Source organism: Argiope bruennichi, chromosome 9, assembly GCF_947563725.1.
Source record: "Argiope bruennichi chromosome 9, qqArgBrue1.1, whole genome shotgun sequence".
Lineage (NCBI taxonomy): Eukaryota > Metazoa > Arthropoda > Arachnida > Araneae > Araneidae > Argiope > Argiope bruennichi.
The window spans coordinates 5,589,432-5,609,984 of record NC_079159.1 but is presented as its reverse complement, the minus strand read 5'-3'; the positions used below and the strand labels follow the sequence as shown (position 1 = coordinate 5,609,984).

The window sequence follows — 20,553 nt, the reverse complement described above, 5'->3', positions numbered from 1 at the left end:
CTTGTATTCGAGGCCCGATTGCATCGAAGAACCGTCGTGTAAGCGGGTATGGGCACGCTAAATCCGTCAAGGCCAAACGTCCTCCTGCCGGTGTAGTGTAGAAGGAGGAGTCAGAGAGGAGGGTTGTCAGCTCAAGTGTCGTCCTCGTCATCTGACCGTGGCTCAAAATGATGAGCTCCGTCCCAAAATAGCCCTAGTGTTGCTTTAAAACGGTACGTTAATATTATTAAACTACCCATAAAAATTATTTTTTTTATAGTTGCATTAACTAAGAGTTGAGAGAGTTTAAACTTCTAGGGCACATGTTTGTCACTTTTTGGCTACAATGTGGCAATTTAATAATTTCGTTCATCTTGCGATTTTGAAACGTATTTGAAATGAGAGTAAATCTGAAATCATTTGCAAAATAGGTGAAAATGCCAGAAAAAACAATTAAAAGAGACTGAACATGTTATATATAATTGGTGACGCCAACCAGAATCAGAACATTATATTCGGGAATATGATTATCTTAAAAGATTATAATGAATACTCTTCCTTAACCCCTTCACATACAATGACGAATATGACTCGTGTATCAAATTATTGAATTTTTAATTTTAAATCTGTAATAGGAAATAATTTAAAATCTTCGTTTTCACAAATACTCTTATATTGTTACAGGAATTAAAGTAATAATGAATATCCCAAATAGAATACGTCATTTAATTAGGAAGCTAAATAAATTCATAAATAAAGCTGTTAAAAAAATAAGGGAGGAAGTTTTATTGTTGATTGTATCTACTTCCAAAATTTGCAATGAATTGTACGCTTAAAGATTAAATGGCGTAATACCAAAATTTTTTGCAAAAAATTTTGGTATTTCGTCTTATGCGAAGAAGTGAAAGAGTCGAAATTTTGTGAGAAGTAGAATGGAATGTGGAGCTTTTCCCACGTATTTTTCGTTGTTATTTCATACTCTTTATGAACCATTGATTCCTAAACTTTATCCTCTTTCATCTCTTGGTTAATATTTTAAGTATTCCTTACTGCCATATTCTTCCCTTTCAACCATCCTTTGGAGTTGATGACAGTAACAGATTTGTTTTTGATTTTATATTTTATTCCACTTTAATAATTTTATGAGTCCTGTGAATTTGCAAATGAAAAGACATTGAGATAATTTCTCAATATTATATGACGGAAGTTTATAATTACTTATCGTAATAATCTGCTATTGAAATGCAGCAATAACTTCGAAACAATCTTTAAGCTTGCTTCGGGGAGCCGAATTTTATAAAATTGGCTTCAACTGAAGACAGAAACAATGCCACCATTGGAGCCACGTGTGGTCCTTTGCGATGTTTTTTTATTAATAAACACAGAAGACAAAACTGTTTTTTCTGCAAGTTTGGTATTTATGAAAGGTGTTGAATATTTCAGTGCTTTATCACCCAATTTCCATACTCTAGATTTATTTTTAAGTACTATTACTTCTCATAATTTTACTATTACTACTCAAGTATTACCGCCTGAAAGTAGTTCTGGTACTACTTTCTGAAGACTTTTTCAGAAGTCTCACTTTTTACAAAAACTTCAGAAAACAAGAATATTCTATAATTTCCATTTTAATCCCGTATGTATCCATAATTTTTAACTTTATTTTTCACACTGTTAAGTAATCCTCCTTTTACTTTAGAATACGCGAAGAGCATACCTCAGATAGGAAGCCTTGATTTCAATGCCAGTTGTTGAAATCCTTAATGAGTCGTATTCAGAAACAGGAGTCAAAGTATTATGTGTAAAACATCTAGAGATTTTGGCCTAGCTACCTAACATTCTAGAGAAGTTCCGCCGCCTTTGTTACTCTAATGTACATTCGGGCGCCGAAACGAATCAAATATCCTCATGCTGGCATGATATGAAAATCTGGAGAGCTTTCATTTATTATTGCTGTTGCGTCGCACGGCCAGATATAGCATTTTTCATAACCATGGATAATAAGTATCGCACATAAATTTGGACCAAGAGATCCTCACGTTAGTAAGATGTCTTTGAGATGAGCAATCGCTTTCGGGTAATTATCCGCTGTAGCTGGAAAATTCTCGACCACTCGGGCAGCTTTCGATTTTGGAACTACTGCTTGCAGAAGATATTTGAACTTATCCTCCAGCGGCATAGAACTGTCCTCGAACACGAAACTGAATCCAGAACGTAAGATATTCCTTGGAATATCCACTAAACTTCTTTAATTCGATTTTTTGGAAGTTTAAATTTGCTTTGTGAAGATACTATTTCTGTCGTCTCTTTTAACGACAGGTGGATCAATTTTTGTGCACAGTTCGGTATATCGGTCTCGATATTTTTCCGCACTCAAAAACTTGTTCAGCCTCAAACATTTGTTCAGCATTTTCATCTTTGAATATTTGAACATTGATTTCAGATTGGCATTTTTCCAGATGCTGAAATTTATCCGTTAACTGCGCCTTCAAACCAAAAGTTGTTTAGTGTCCAGATTTTCTTTCTCGAGTTAATCGTCGATTTGTTTCGCCGAACAGGTAAACGATGTTCTTAATGCCTTTCTTTATGCTTTTAGTGGTATCATATCCATTTTGGCGCCCCATTCACATTGGGCGCCAAAAATATGAAACGAAACCAAACACGAATTTGCTTCAAAATAAGAATCAGAGGGCTGACATTTACCCGATGTCGTGTGATTTCTAATTAATTATATATCAAAAAGTAGGCATGTGACACATAAAATCATATTTAATATTCCCGAACACAAAGGCAATTCAACATTTCACGATCATCACAAGCAAGAGAAGAGATATAGGAAAAAATAGTCACCAGTTACGTCAGTTTCTACTGCTCTTTGATTGGAGGAGAAAGGAAGATGCCTTTTTTAAGCATTTCGCAACAATTGTCTCTATATTAATGTATTTAAATATTAGAAGTTCCAAATGAAATTAGTTGTCTTCTCTGTGAACTTTTGAATGAAATTAAGAATTAGAGAAAAACTAGAAATCTACATTGACTTGTCCAGTGAGATCTTGATGAGAAATTCGTTGCAATAGTGTGCACAGACCTACCAGTTTCAGAATAATAGTAATTAAGAGCGAGGCCAGAAGATGTAATCATAAACTTCTTCCCAAGATTCATGTTCTCCAAATATTTCGTGCCTTAACCCTATAATTAAGGATGGACCATAAAAAATGTTCGTCCATTATACACTGAAATAACAAAAAATGATAGAATAGTACAGAAATGTTATAATATGTTCCCTACTGTTATTGTCAAAATTTTAAAGGAAACTTGTCTGTATTTGTGTCTCATTGAGAGAAAAACTTCATCAACTAGTAGAAAACAAGTAGAAAAATAGCCAAATGTTGCTAGTAGAAAAACTAGCTGTCATCTTGAACTCAACGAGCAATTTACTTACGCCATTAGAGCCCTTAAATCACTCTGTTTTTGCTAGAGTAATGTTCTAGCCAGTTTAGAGTAGAATCGGACAATTGTTCTAATAAGCTCCTTCCTCTGAGATATGCTACTCAGTAGTGTCATTCTTTAACTTGTTAGCTGTAAATTCATGTTTGCCTTTCTTGCACTGGAATATATACGCATAAAACGCTAACGAAGTAGCGCAGAAATCGTTCTTATCTCTTATTGCTGAATAGCAGCAGTAAATTGTAAACAAATCACTATACGGACGTTTCAAATTTGTTTCACTGAATGTTTTTACAGCTTCATTTATTTCAATAATTCTCTAAATAATGGAACTTCAAGATATTATTAGAAATGCTTTGGATAGGGGTGGCATTCCAATAATTCAAAGGAAAGGAAATGTAAAAGAAAGTTTAACAAGTGTCAAGTTTAACTACCGCCAAGCGAATAATCACTATGATTTAACTATTCCATATTAATCGTTTAAAAAGTCAGTAATTTGGCGAACGACTTAGTCACCAAAGGTAGATAGTAAAAAAAAAAAAAATACGTTGAGATGCTATTAAAAGTACCATATCATGTATGTCATTATTTCACTGAGCAATGAATCCTTCTTCATCAATGAATATATTTAAAACTAATTGTCTAACTGATAATTATAGCAAATGAAGAATAGACGTGATTTTGTGCATTTCTAAAGGATATAAAATATTATATGAATCTAAAGATTTGTTTGTTACCGATTTTGGTGGCAAAAGAGCGAACTCAAAACAGATGCAGTCTCATGTGCATGTTTATGATATGCACTGATGCCGAATTATGTCCGTCTCTAGTAATTTAATTAATCTATTCTAAAAATAAACTGCTGAAGATCATTTGGAAGGCGACGTAAAAATATATACTGTCTCTATTGTTTCATTTCATCACTTTTACAAGTCGCTTTTAGTAACTCGTAGGTGAGCCACGATACCTATTTAATTTCAATTAAATATCTTATGCATATCTTTGTTTCATGTTTCTCTTAATAAAGCATTTTCAAGTCCATCAAACTGAGATATACATTAAAATCATGTAAATTTCATGACCGTGCATCTGCTCAGTTTGTGTTCATGACTCTTCTTTCTGTCATCAAGTTTCATGATATCATAGTGCCTTTAAAAGTTTAAGTTCCCAGGAAATTACTCTCCATTTTGTATCTGTGCAGTAAACTGTACAGTTACAAAATTTGGATCTTTTCTCCTCGGCTTTCAACAGTGAAGGAAAACACTTACCCTGAAATATTTCATAAAACAATGAAATTAGCTTGAATTTCATTGCAGCAATGATTAAAATTTATATAAGATTTTTTTTTAATTTGTCAAAATTCGGAAAAGTTTTTGCACGCCAACTGAATTGATTGATATATAGCTTGAAAGTCATTTTTTCAAAAGTTTTATATTAATGTAGGAAACCAGTATGCTCTAAAATGTTCAATAATATTTCAACAGTTATAATCTCACCTATTTTCTAATTAATTAAAATTTCAAAAGCATCGCACCGATGTGCTCATTTTCATCCCGAAAATTATATTGGTGCCAAATTTTGCAGCTCTGTATCATGTAGTCAGACCTGTAAAGAGGCAACAGATAGTCACAGCTTCTGCTTTATTTATAATAGTGGTAAATACAATAGTTTATAATAGAATAAATATTTATTGCATAGCATAGCATACTATTTTGAACGAATTCCATGATAAATAATCTTTATTAAAATATATTTTCTTGCACATCTCTGAATTTTTTTGAATTTGTTTTAAATAAAAGAAATAGTTTGTGAATTTATAACAATTTCTTCGTCAGGATCCTATCTTTTACTAAAAAGTTTTGAACTATTACCTCACGAGACAATGTGACGAAAACATGAGCAAAAATAAACGAATCCTCATCGAAATGAGCGCTTTTCATCAGTATTTACTTAATTATTCGAGACTGCCATTCTGTAAGGAAAAAAAAGTATTACCTTCAAACAAATGCTTATAACTCAACCTCTTTTTAATGAACGATCATCGAAAGAATTTTCAAGAAACTCGCTTTTGCCTTTGCTAGTTCAAACCACTTAATGTTAGGAGCTTTAGCAAGCAACTCTTAAAGCCATAAACTTCCCTCGTGATAAATGGAAGCACTTAAAGCGCTTTCGCATGCGGAGGAGATTAAGCAGAGGGGAGAACTAATGGGTTGGTAACATCCAAGTTGTTTTTATTAAATTTTGTTGAGAATGTAGATTTCTTATCAAAAATATGACTTAAAACAATCTTTTTATCATTCGAATCTTTTCTAGTTCGGGTGATTTAATCAGTATTATAAAAAGAAACAGCATGTTTCTGGAATTATTTTCTTATTTTTATAATTGTAATACAGTAGGCTATATTTAGCATGAAACTAGATGCGTTAGGTTTAAAATAGCAGATAAAGTAAACTAAGAGTAATAAAACATTCTTAATAAAGTATTTCCCCTGTCACGAGAACTTTTTTTTAGTTTATATTGTATCACAGTTTTTAAGACACTCATGTTTATCTAAAAGTACTGCATCATTCTAAAACAAGCAGGAAATTAATATAAACTGGCAAAATACAATCTGTATCATCTATGATATAATCATCCACTACTGTTTGTAACTCTGGCCGGGGTTAAGAATATCCCCACTCCTTTAATCTATTCCCTTATCAGATGCATAAATTCCAAATTCTATTTTGGTGTCTACCAAATGAGGCAGGTTTTCTCTTCTCGGTGTATAAATCAACTTAGCTTTATGGAAATATTCTTTAGCGCGAATAAAAATGAGTTATGGGAATCCTTTTGCTTGCTTTGTACTTGCTTTTTTATTTGGGTTGTAGCATGGGTCAAAGAGATGAGATCTACAATTATTATTTTATATTTATGCATGTTATAAAATTCTGTATTCAGTTGCAGGTTATTCCTAATACTTACTTTCGGTATTATTTTTATTTTGTATTTAGCTTTGGATGTTTTCTCAGTGGGTCGATACTTCTTTAATTCCAGTTTTTGTCATTTGTTTTAATTTGAATCCTCATGAGCATGATAGATAGAGAAGATCCCATTGCAAGGAAATAATTTTTTTTCTGTTTATTTACATCTAAAATGTGCTACAAATAATAATTTCTTTTCTTTCTCAAGCACACTGCAATTAAGGATGAAATTTTTTTCTGCATCTTTCCTTAATTATTATATAACTATCAGATCTGACATTTGTTAAAAAGATAACAGCATGTCTAGACGCACATGTTTTTTTTAATAAATCACTATTTGTTAAATACCAATTTTAGTTTATCAGTTTTGACTTGAATGTTCATGGACATTTTGGTTAAAGATCCTACTGCAAGGAAACAAAACTTTAAATGTACTATAAATCTATAAATTTACATCTAAAGTGAAATACAAATCATATATATATATATATATATATATATAGGGTGGTTATAATTAAACTTTCCCTATAAACAGCATTATACAACGCAACCGAGTGACCGGATGACAACGAAATTTGGTATATAGTCTATAAAACAAGATACGCTCATAGAATTTCTTAAAAAAAAAAAGTCCACCAGAAGATGGCGTCTTTTCCAGAAAAACATTAAATTTTACTCAGTAAACGACCAAAACTGAATACAGAAACAATATTATCAATCTAGAACAAGAATTATGAGTAATAAAATGTAAAACCGGGAAAAGCTGCCAGTTCTAGGAAAAATTGTCGAGATTTGCATGCCTGCGAAGAAGAAAAAGCTTTATGCAAAACAGGTTAGGGTAAGAAACGTTTGCAGTCGCTGTCATATTTTATGTCGATGTTTCCGGCTGTAATGATGACGGTATCTTGTTGCGACGTTGAATGGCTTAAAGAACTCCGTAACGCTTCATGTGCGAAGCATCACAACTGATCAGTTACGGTCTGCTGTTGAACACACTGTCCATCGACTTGAAATGTTGCAGGTGAATGAGAGTGGTCACATGGAGCACATTTCTTTACATCATCCTGGACACGATTAAGAACAGTTTCTCTTCTGCAATTTCGTCCTAATCTATTCTTGTTCCTGGAAATTGAACTTTTTCCTCCTCAAATAGCGCTCTGTTATGTATTCCTTGCCTTTACTTAATGTATTTCGATGACAAGGTGATCGAAACTAGTCAATAAATGTTAATATTGTTTCTGTATTCCGTATTGGTTTAGCGTGTTAAATTTAATGTTTTTCCGGAAAAAGCGCCCTCTGGTGGACATTTTAGACCAACCCCTTTTTTTTTCGAAATTCCGGGATCGCATCTCGTGTGTAGTCTATATACCAAATTTCGCTGCAATCCGTTCACCCGTTTGCGTTGTAGGATGCTGTTTACAGGGGAAGTATAATTATAACCGTCCTGTGTATACTATATATATATATAATATCCCCTTATCAATGCCAATACTTTTAAGATATTCATCTACAGCGTTCGTTAGTTAATTTCTGACAATCATATCCAAATTTTTTTTTAAAAGATAACTAAATGAACACATCTTATAGTTGTTTAAGATTTGAATAAAAATTTAGATGGTCACTAATTATAATCAGCCTGGTTGCGTAACATGCCAACTGACTGATATGTCAAACCAATAAACACTATGTTGTAATGACTAAAGCGAAACTGAAGAATTCGTGCCGTCATACATTAGGCGTGTTCTTATTAAAATGAGTAAATCTAAAGTAAGACGACACAACATTTAATATTTATATGGAATTAAATACGGCGATCGAAGATGAACAGAAGTAACGGTAATGCGTATATTCAAATCTCTCGAACATAAGTAAATCATCAAAACAGAGTTGAGTTGCCACACAACTTCTAAATTTAAGAATAAAATGTTTTAAACTGCGCGTGAGTTTATTTTTGCTTCTTCGTTGCACTTGAATGTTATTGTTTATTTATGTAATGTTATCCGGACTCAACACATCAAAGCTCTTGGTAAGTTAAGATCAGACTCATAAAAAAATCCTTTAACACCTTTTTATTTTAGCAAATTTGGCTTTGGTATATTTTTATTTTTTATTTATTTATTTGTAAAAATTAATTTATTAACAGTCTGTTGTAAAATAATGAGAAACTCTTTAGACATAGTTTAGTCAAAATATTTACGAATATAAGGTTACTTTATTTACATCTCTTTCAGAGAAAAATGTACATATAGTAAAATATTTAAATATTGACTTTAAAATTTATTTTAAAAAGATTTTTCTTTTAATCAGTGTGATGGATGACTTTAAACTTGGGTATTCAGGATTGGTAATTCAGTTTATTTAAAAGTATTGACATTTGATGAATAATTATTGTATCATTAATAAATAATTTTTGTTGAACACGATTCGAAAATCGTAATAATCGATTATTATAGAAAATCAATAACTTCCAAGAAGGACATTAATCAAGTGTTTCAATTTAAACACTTCTATGTTTAACGTATGGAATTTCTTAAAAATGCTATTTATGCATGTTTCACGATTTATTTTTATTGTTTGGAGAATTCCACATTCTTCAATTTTATTTATAATTAACTTGATTTAATTAGCAAGCTAACTGATATTCTATTCAACCAAAAAACCAAGCTTTTATTAATTATACATAAATTTCAATATCTTTCCTTTTTTTTCAATAAGTATATCGAACAATTTTGAACAATTTACTTGATTTTATCTTTCTTAATTTTAAGTTTTTCTATTATTAATAACCAAATGTAAATAAGAAACTTCATTGTACTGTGAATTACATTTAATTTATCATCGTCACTTTTAATTGAATTACTTTGCGTCTTTTAATTTTCTTTATTTAATCTTATATTATATATTGGAATCCTAAGAAGTACTATTCACTTACTAGGCCATCCATTTACCATAGACATTATTCTTTTTTACTCCTTCGTAACCATAAATGACGTGACGTAGAATGAGGGGATTTGGACTACCTATCTAATTAGATAAGACCTTCTTTACTTTTAAGGAATTATACTAAGAAAGGTCATCTAATTATCTAAACCACAAGCGTGAGTTAAATGATGTAAAAGGCTACTAACGTAGTAATTATCTGAGTTTGCCTCTTTTAAGCGAATTATTTAAAGGACTGTGTTTGAATGTGAAATTGAAAAATGAATGAGTATATGTATGTATTTGAAATAATTGTATATCTGCCTTAACTCGTTCCCACTCCATTTGAGTATGCGGTATTACTGACCATCATAGCAAATTGTGTGGTTTTGGCCTTAGAAGAACATTTGCCCAGGCAAGACAGAACTCCACTGGCACAAAAGCTTGTAAGTAGCAGAATCATTTGGACGATATTCTTATTAAAATTCCATTTAAACTTCAATATAGACCGTTATCATTTACATAATTGTATGCTTTCCATTACAGGAGACAACAGAGCCATACTTTTTAGGAATTTTCTGCTCTGAAACTTTATTAAAAATATTAGCTTTAGGTTTTATACTTCATAAAGGGGCTTATTTAAGAAATATTTGGAACATTATGGATTTTGTTGTTGTAGTTACAGGGTAAGTAATGTTACCTATTTTATTATATATTTTTTTTTCTCTTAAGATATTGTTTATTGTCTGGTTTATAAAGATAAGAATAGTTTTAAAAGTCTTTGTTGTGATTATGCACTTCTGAAAATTCAGTGATTCACAAATCATTTATCTGTCTGTTGTTATAAATTTTATTATATTCGCCATTAATATAATGTAGAATCTAAATATATATACAATATCGTTAATTTATATTAAGAGAATAGAATGGTTATTATAGAATGGTTTTCGTAAATGAAACTTTTAATTGGTATTTTTAGAAAATATTTCATATTACATATAACAATTATTATGTATATTTTACCATTAAAAATTGAAATATTTGTTGTCTTCAAGGTTTCGCATAATTTATTAATTCATGCATTGTAAGAATTTGGTTTTTCAGTGATCTTAAAAAAAATTCTCAAACATTTAATTCTTTTTTCATAGTTGCAAAAGCATAATAATTTTATTTTTCGATCGTTGTTATTATTTGAATATTTTTGGCTTGATTACTAATCATTATACTTATTAGATAATTTATGTACTTTATTAAATGTTTCTATCAGGAGCAAAATATTTTAGAAAATTTTTGAAGTAAGAAAAAATATAAAAGTATTACATCGAAGAATGCAAAAATAAATTTTTAAATAATTTTAATTTATTAATTGTAGTTCAAATAAAAAAATGTCAATATTTCCTATAGGCATCCTAAATGTATTTTTTTTATAATATTGAATTTAAATATCAAGCTACTGAATATATAACTATAATGTTTTTCATGATTCAAAAATTTATGATTAACCTTGTACAATGATATTACTTCATATAATGATGTTAGTTTAAACTGTATATAATATATGAAAATTAAAGTGTAAAAATGAATATTCTTTCTTATAAGTTTATTTATTAAAATCTTTATACTCTTTTTTTATATGAACCTTTATATTATACTTTTATATGAATAGTTGCATTCTACATTGCATTCCATTAAAAAATCGTGATAAATTATTGACTATGTTTTCACCAATTTACTTGAAAGTTCTTATTAATCAGTTGGTTGTCTTTTTTCATTAAATATTCATTGCTAATTAATTTTGCTGCAAGAAATCAGGACTACAGGACATTTAATGTATATCAACCAGATGCATTAAATGCTGTAAAAGGAAAAACAATAATAACACATCTAAAAATTTAATAAAAAGGTGTTATTTTTTTCGTCGGAATTAGATTATTGGTATGATATTTTTAAGCATCCACAAGTAATAAAAAAATAATCAATATTTTTGTCATACATTTTTTTTAAAAAAATTTCAGATCTGAACATGATGAACTTCCGCTTTTTCCAGACATTTTTTCCATTCGCGAAAATGTAGTTTAAGAAGCTTTCAACAGAATTTTATTTTGGTTATTTTTACTTAATATATTAAATGAATATTATATACATTTTTAAATTAATGACTTATAAGCTAATATTTTTACCTTGTATTTTTATGTGATTTTTGATAAATATCTTTTAGTTTTTAATCCCCTTAAAAATCGACCATTTAAACGGTTTTCTGGAATTTATAAGGAAAAAAGTATTTAATATAAGAAAATAAGTTTTTGACTACGATGATGTATAAAATGTATAAGTAAAATTTCAAAAACTATAAACTTAAACATATTTTTTTAATTTTTTTTAATTATTTTAATTTGGCATAATTTTATGTACTTCAAAGAAATATTTTTAATATTAATTAAATATTTCCTCATGCGAATTAAAAAAAACAGTTTCTCTTCTTCTTACTAAACCTTTGGGATAAGATGTGTACTCTCCAGTTAAGAATTTTAAAACAATTTAAATATAAAAGACAAGAAGCTGCCCTTGAAAGAAATGGAATAAGTATGTTATATTAGAAACAATCATTAGCAAAATGTTATACTGCTGGATATTGACTTCCTTCAGTGTTAAGGGATAAACGACAGAAATGTCAGGGATATTTCATAAGGATTCCCTTCTGTGTTAAAGGATACTTCGTAAAGATTAAGTCAATTATTTTCCCACTCTTCAATTGGCTGTCATCTTCTAAAAATAATTACATACAACAAATTATATATTCAACTGGTATATTCCATTCTTCATATCACACATTTTACTAAGACTTCTATGTTATTCGTTTGGTATCATTTTCCGTAACTTAGCTTTTCGAAAAATGTTTAATGGATATCTTTGTAATAAAAATTGTGCTAAAACCTGATTGCTCTTTCTGTACTTATGTTAAAATTTCTGTGGGTTTCTTTATTTATTTCAGTTTTCTTTTCTTTATTGTTTTCCCTAAGAGCTTAGGTTGTCTGGAATACAGCCATAGGCTGTACATCAAACATAAATGAAACATAGGAATTAAACTAAAAATGCAATTGAACTTCAAAATTGTTGGAAACAACTCTATATGCATGTATATTCTATACACTCATATACATGCAAATGCTATCATACAAAAACGCAACTTCTTAGATAAATAGAATTTTGAATGTGGGCTTCTTATTAAAATTGAAGTTTTGTGTCCAGTTTTGGTTTAAATCGGTTAAAAATATGGATTCCAAAATTCATACTCCATTTTTCTCATTTTACTACAAAACACTTTTATGTGAGATTCTGAAAACATAAATTTGAGTACTCAAGTCATTCACGCTCTTACTCAGACTCTACCGTTTATATGCGAGGAATAACACATTAATTAAAGTATGCGAGAAAGTTTCTGGAAGACCATTCCTGTTGGATCCCTCCCCCCTCCCTCCCCATTATTTTACGCAGAGAAAATTGATTTTTTTCCCTCCTTCGAGTCTTTCTCCAAGGTTCTTTATTTCATCTGAAGCCAAAGAAATGTAATGAGCTTATCCATGATAGAAATTATCATGGATTATCCTCTGACTCTGCGTAAAGTTCATTTTAAGCCACTTCTCGATATTCTAAGGGAAGGCAAGAGCTGTTTTTATTTATTTTTGTAAACGAAGTGAGCAAAAAGAACATATTCTAATGGGTAGAAAATTCCATCTCGAGATTTTAGTGAAATTTCAAATTTTGGAACTTTTTAAATTCGAAGACAATATTTTGGAAGTTTCTTTCTGAGTTAATTTGTGCATATTTATATATGAATAACATAGCTCAAAAATGGAACAATCTAGATGGATGAAATTTGGCTTGACGTCTTCACTCCATTTAATTATACATTTGGGAAATGATCCAACTAAAACGCCATCTGTATTATCCATATGTACATTCTTATGATAACTCAATGGGGCAAAAATCTATATAAATAAAATTAAACATTTGGTCTTCATGTATATAAATATCTTCTTTCCGCCTATCTTTGTGATGATAACGTAGATAACATAATACATTTCAAAATCAAAATTTGTTGGACCTGATAAAGTTGACATTTAGTCTTTATATCAAACGCTTACAATGTACCAAATTTTATTGATCTATATACATTTCAGACTTACTGTACTCAGACAGCCAGACTTCCTCTGTATGGATTCCAAATTTAATAGAAATCTGCGAATTTGGTATAAAGTCCATATACAGAATTTCAGATGTTTAGTTAAAAGCGTTTTTGATTTATCGTGTTCATAGACAGGCATTATATCAAAAATGTGTTTTTTTTGCATTCCAGTTAATCTGAAACGTGGAAATATGTAGACATACCGAGTTCGAATTTTTTGGTAATGGCAATATTTTCTCTTTTTATAATTCGCATAAGAGAATGTAAAAAGTTTTTGGAATTTAGAAATCAAGTTAGCGAATTTAGTTCGCAATTTGAAAAATAGTTATTCTTTTTGTAGCTGATCATCAGAAAAATCATTCACCACATTCGGCCATGTATTTTCTGGCGCTGTGACTTTCATACATTTTTGTATTTGTGATGGGACTGATTATCTTAATTCTCTCTTTCATTTGGATATGAACAAGTCCATTTACAATATTTACCACTCTGTTTTGCCCATTTCTTTGGAATTTTTTTTCTCTAACTTTTTCACTTTTTCTTCTTTTTTATTTGTTATTTGCATCGCTTTATAATTAGATGGATCTCCACAAAATATCATTTCTTGTTTATTTCCAATGATCAAATTCTATTAATTACTATCGGGAAGTTCACTTAAGTGCAGGTACAAATATTCCTGTATTTTTTTCAAGATTTTTTGTCAATTCGTTGATGTTCTTCATTCTTTAACTGTGAAGTAAAACATCTTTAGAAAGTATTACAGCAATTTTCTTAAGATCTGGATCTATTATTTTTAGCATTTTTATAATAACTAGAATTATTCAATTTCTTAACAAGTTTATACTCAGCTCATTAATAACTACATTGTGAGAATTAATAATAAATCACACATTGATACTGAGGTTACAAAAAATAGGTCTGTGAAAACATCTAAAAATAATGAATTTAATATGTTTATGTGCATTTAAGAAACGATAAGTTGCTTTTATCGTTAGAGTAGAGTTTATTCATGGAATGGATCTTTTATTACATGAAATTTAGATTATTCGAAAATAATGAAAGATCTGCTACTTCATTTACTCATTGATAATATTTGGGAACTTAAATGTCATTTAATTCAAAGAAAATTGCCTATTTGTTATTAAATTTATCTTCATAATAGCAAAATATGAGATTCGAAAAATTAAACTCAAAAACTATAAATAATCTGTTATCAAATATAACTCTGTCGATAACAAAATTTAGGCAACTGAAAAAAAAAATTGAAAAGCATATCAGATTCTTCATAACATGCACTTAAGGCATAAATATAGTGACCTCTAAGCTCTCTTTATTGAATAACAAAAAACAGGTGGTTATAAGAATGTCAGAATCAGTACTTACACACAACGTTACTGAAAGCAAAAAAGGTCAAATATTAAAATTTCAAATGTTTGAAATCGGAAAGCATGAGATATGGTATTTCACTTGTTCATTGATAGCATACATACGATTAAGTGGCATTTAATAAATAATTGGAAGTTAGAAAATTCACAAAAAACTTGGCCTATCTGTAATTAGATCTATCTTTATCAATATCAAGGCACGAGCAGCTAAAAATTAAAGTAAACAGAAAAGCCATTAATAATCTGTTATTAAATTTAACGATGTTAATAATAGTACGCAGGCAATTGAAAATTAAAAAGTTCAAAAATATAAGATCTGATATTATTAAGCCTCTAAGCACCCTAAACTGAACAATTAAAAATTACCGATTTCAAAACCTATGCGATATGCTATTATGCACGTCGTCAATGAAAATTCAAAAGGTTTTATGCTGAAAATCCAAATGCTTGAAATCCTCTAGTTGGTATTCAAATTGCCAACGATGCCAAGCCGTAATTATAGTCGCCAAAGCAACTAATAGCCTTCTTAATGCATTAAATACTTAAACAGCCGGACCACTGTGTCCTGCTGGTAAAGTCTTGGCTTCGGAACCGGAGGGTTTCTAGTTCGAGACCCGATTCTACCAAAGAACTGCCGTATAAGTGGGTCTAGGGCACACTAAAGCCGTTGGGGCCAAATATCCTCTCGCTGGTGTAGTGTGGAAGTTTGGAGAGAGTGGTGCCAGCTCAAGTGTCGTCCTCGTCATCTGACCGCGGTTCAAAATTACGTGAACCGTTCCCAAAATAGCCCTAGTGTTGCTTTAAAACGAGTGATTAATAAACTAAGCTAACCTTTTACAGCCATCTTAGTATATAATATCAGTGATATAAAGGCGTACTGATTATTAGATTCCAGCCAATTGAAACTTCTGATATATGACCTTTTACACTGCCAGTAATTATATATAAAAGAAACACAAAACAAATAAGCAAATGAAGATTGGGAAAATTCGCGAAAAACATAACGGTACGTTACCTGGCCTCCATCAAAACTCCACCCAACTTTTCAGCCTCCATTTCCTTGCTTGCTGGATGTTCCCCTGGTTAAGAAAGATTTTACTCGTTTCAGGATTATTAACATAACTGCTGAAGAGAGCGAAAACTTAGATTTACGCATGCTTCGATCCTTCCGAGTATTACGTCCACTGAAACTTGTGTCTAGAACACCAAGTAAGTCTGGAGTGGGACTGAAAGAGGCGAAGTGTAGATAGACCTCTCCTCGGTCACAATCTGTAGTTCCCACTCACATCATCTAGATCACAATCTCACATTTAGAGCTCGACAGAGACATCCACTGGGTGTGTTGCCGAATGACATAGACAGTTTACTTCTGTAGTCCCTCGTAGTAGTCTATCTCATAGTGCTTTAGAATACTATCTCTTTCTTTTTCAGTGTGTGCTTGGTCTATTCTTATAGTCCCCGTAATCATCAGTACTCAATTAGTCTATCCAGAAGTATTTCTTAGTCATTGATTAGTCATATGAAAAGTGTATTACATGGTTTTCTTTATGATCTTTATGAATTATATATATAATGATGTTTTTCAAATATGTACATATTGATTTTATGTGAAATTTTCAAATATTATGTATTCTCAGTGTTTTATATCATTTCATGTATGTATCAGTTTCTTCTTTAAACTTGTATTTCTACAATGGTATTTAGAAAATGTAGAAGTAATGATGAAATATTTTTATTCATGGTTTATATAAAGAGAATAGTGTGAAATCCTAAAGATATATTTTTTGTAGATTATATGGGTTTTTTTAAATAATATATTTAATTGGAAACTTTCTTACCAATCATAAAAAAGGTTTTTGAAAAGTTATGCATTTGAAGGTCATACATTTTGTGGTTAAATTCTTTTAAATACGATTTATTCATAGTGTAAAAAAAGTATTGCAAATAACTGAAAATTTTATATTTTCGATATATTGAAGGAAATTTACATAGGAAAAGCATATTTATAGAAGCTTATTACTGGTACTAAATTTGTCTCTTTGAATATCATACAATTTAAATTTTGTTTAGTATTCAATATTTTCTAATTATAATTTTATGCAAAACATTATCAAGGGATTTGTGAAATATTATAAGCAAATGTGTAAATATCTTATGTTTATGTACACGTGCTAACATACCAAAACTTCTCAGAAATATTTTGACGTGAAGTTAAAATGAACTAAACAAAATTACTTAATTTCACTTCAATAATTTTCTTATTTGTCTTTTTTGACAAAAAAGAATTATTAATATAGGAAGAAGGAAAATCTCAAAAATTGTATGATTAAAATTGTAGTCAAATTTGCCATATATAAATATTTTTTTATGAATTGCTTACTGCGTTTCCTCAATAAGCGTAACTAACCGAGGATAAATGTAGCCTTCCGCGGAAAAATGATTGATTTTCAAAATAATTTTGATATAGGTGCTTTTTTATGCCAGTTTTCGGTTATTAAAATTTCTTTCGATAAACTGAATACTGGAATTTCGATTAATTAATGGAAGAAATATGAAAAAAATAGCAATCCCGGAACTAGAAAATCTAGTGAAGCTAGAATTCTTAATTATTTATATACAAATCCTAATTTTCATGGAAAATATAATTTATAGAACTTAAAATCTTTTACGTTGTTGAGTTGTTTCTTGACAATGTACTGAGCGAAATACATTGTACTTCTATTGAATGAATAGTATATTCCGTAAACCAGGAAGTACAATTTTCTGACTGCAGTTTCCTGCTTCACGTAGTTAGTGTGACGGCTCTCTAGTCTTCCAGTAGTTTGGATGCGATGTGTTGCTTGCATTTGTTGATCCCTTTAGCGTAGAAACACCTGTAGATATCCTCCCATTTTTCTAGGTGTATAACATTCATTGTACCCCAAGACTTAGATGTAGACTTGAGAACGTTGAGAGCTATTAGAGTTTTGAGGCCTCTGAAGCTAGTATCTGGTATACCAAGTAAGTTCACTTCCCTCGACAATGTATTCTATATGTTTTGGATACTGGATGACAATCATTCAATAGATTAAAAAAAAAAAAAACAAATTCAAGGAGTTTACAAGTTTGCTTGTAAAGGGTCGGAAAATTGAGAAAGGTTTATATTTCTTTATCAAATGGACACCGATGAAACAAAGTTGAATAAGAGCTCTGGCAATCGACAAGAATCGTCTCAAAACAATAAAACTTTGCGCAAGAGTTTTATTTCTCATACATTAAGTCTATTAAAGAAATAAAGCATGGTTAAGACTCTGATAGACTAAATATCTGATAGCCTATAAAACGTTGCGATGAACACGAATAGTTTACAATCAGTGTCTCTAAGCCATGAAATACTGAGTGAGAACTCTGATAGTCAACCAAAAAGTGTCTTAAAACAATAAAACATGGTTTCAGATCTCTGATATATTACAATCAGACTTTGAAAACCATAGAATGCTGTGAAGATCTCTTCGGGTTTACAGACAGCCTCTCAAAGCTGTGAAACATTAAATAAAAAAAAATCTGATATTCAACCACTAAGTACCGCGTCGTTTTTTAAAATCTTTGGTACTTCACAATCAGAGTGTGAAAATTATAAAATGTTGCGGAAAGTCTCTGGTAGTCAATAAGTTTCTCAAAGCCATGAAAATTGCATAAAACTTTGGTAGTTTACCACTAAGTGCCTCAGAGCAATAAAATGCTGTTTTAGATCTCTAGTACTTTTACAATCAGAATCCGAAAGCCATAAAATGTTGCGGAGAGTTCTGGTAGTCTACAATCAGTGTCTCAAGGCCATAAAAATTGCGTAAAACTTTGATAGTGAACCACTACCTTAAAGCAATAAAATGCTTTTTGAGATGCCTGGTACTTTACAATCAGTGTATGAAAACCATAAAATATTACAAAGAGCTTTGGTAGTCTGCAATCAGTATCGCAAAGCCATAAAAATTGTGTAAAACTTTGTTAGTGAACCGCTAAGTGCCTCAAAGCAATAAAATGGTTTTTGAAGTGTCTGGTACTTCACAATCAGAGTATGAAATCCATAAAATGTTGCGGAGAGCTTTGGTAGTCTACAATCATATCGTAAAACCATGAAAACCTTGGTACTTTCTACCAACGAGCTTCTCAAAAAGACGCATATTTGCATGTATTTTTAACCTACTAATCATAAAATCATCAAATATTTGATTAATTGTGAATGTTAGCAATAAAAAAACTTGCTAACTAAATATAAATTTGAAAAAAATTACATTAGTTTTGTCCGGTTTCACAATCGAAATAATATGCAAATATATGGAAGAAAAAAAACTACTTATTTTAAATAAGATGTCCAAATAGAATAATCCAATTAAGAACGGTTTCTTTTCTACTGTAAAGTATTAAATTTCTCTGCAAATGGTTCATATCGTTCAAGGAGTGTTCAATAATCCATCAGAAAAGAATCATTAATTCATTAATATAAAATTTTGAAGAAATTATTTCTACCGCTATTGCTTTTATTGAAATATTGCTCATTACCAATTATAAAATCGCTGTCACAAATAAATAATTTAAATTTTCCGTTCTCCATATTTGTTCTTCAGGCAAACTTGTATAGTTCTGGTTATATTTGAATAGAGGATTTATAAAAATATTTGAATGATTGTCATACTGTAATTCTCTAACAGTTGAAATACCCTAAAAGTATTTTCATACATTTTTTTTATCATAGGTGCATATATATTAGTTATTGATAATGAGATTTCTTCATGGAAATGCAAATAAATATAACATTAGTATGATTACTTTTGTAAGAAAATTTGCTCATATAATTACCAAATACGAAATGAAATAACAAAATGTTTGGATTATTATAAAACAAAGATCGTTGACTATTCCCTTTTTGTACAAAGCAAAAATCCAATTATTTTTCACTGAATACTGTATATATATATATATTCGTTTTATAACAGAAAAAATAAAGCACCTATTTTCCCCCCTCTATTTATAATTTAATGATTAAATAGACTTACTAAACTAGAAAGCTGGTTAATAAAAAACTTTTACTGAAAATTTCAAAAAGTACCAAAATTATTCAAGCCCCTTAAAACAGAGTAAACTTTATTCTATTGACTTTTTTTTTACTAAGGCATATATTTTCAGATAGTGTTCAAGAGGAAAATATCTTAACGTGAAAATATTTTTTTTTTACCATGAGTGAGCGTATTTATAAAAATCGAACAATTTTAAAATAATATTTTTAGAGACAAAGATTGGACTTTATTTTATTATAGTTTATTCATTTGAATAAAACATATATAAAGTTTTTCCCGTATGATTATATACTGCTTTAAGCAAATATGAACTTAATTTTCTTGTAAACTTATTATGTTAAACTTATTTATGTAAAACTTAATTATGTTAAACGTATGACTGTTTTAAATCAATCCGGCTAAAAATTATTCAAAATTTATAAAATGTTAAGTGTTCCATGAATTATACAAACAATAATAAAAAATTTTAATAAAATTCTATTTAAAAAACAAAAAATTGTTTAAAACTTTTCTGCCGTATAATATAAAGACCATTTTTTAATAAGACCGAATTTCTTTTTCTTTATTTCGACTCTGCGAAAATTTCATGCTTTTACAGTTTTATAATCATAAATCATCAA

The 20,553-nt window shown here is 29.9% G+C and overlaps 1 protein-coding gene across 10 annotated transcripts in view; it reads left to right on the top strand.

Annotated features, from left to right (window-relative positions):
• LOC129984378 (voltage-dependent calcium channel type A subunit alpha-1-like) overlaps positions 1 to 20,553 on the top strand; it is a 391,421-nt gene that overhangs the window by 248,094 nt on the left and 122,774 nt on the right. For 8 of the 10 annotated variants that reach the window (XM_056094255.1, XM_056094253.1, XM_056094248.1 and 5 more), the window contains exons 3-5: positions 9,649 to 9,754; positions 9,855 to 9,994; positions 17,779 to 17,879. In XM_056094255.1, coding sequence (XP_055950230.1) covers positions 9,649 to 9,754; positions 9,855 to 9,994; positions 17,779 to 17,879 — 347 coding nt within the window. Of the gene's footprint in view, positions 1 to 9,648; positions 9,755 to 9,854; positions 9,995 to 15,987; positions 16,089 to 17,778; positions 17,880 to 20,553 lie in introns of all 10 variants that reach the window. The other 2 variants (XM_056094252.1, XM_056094257.1) reach the window with 1 other exon arrangement.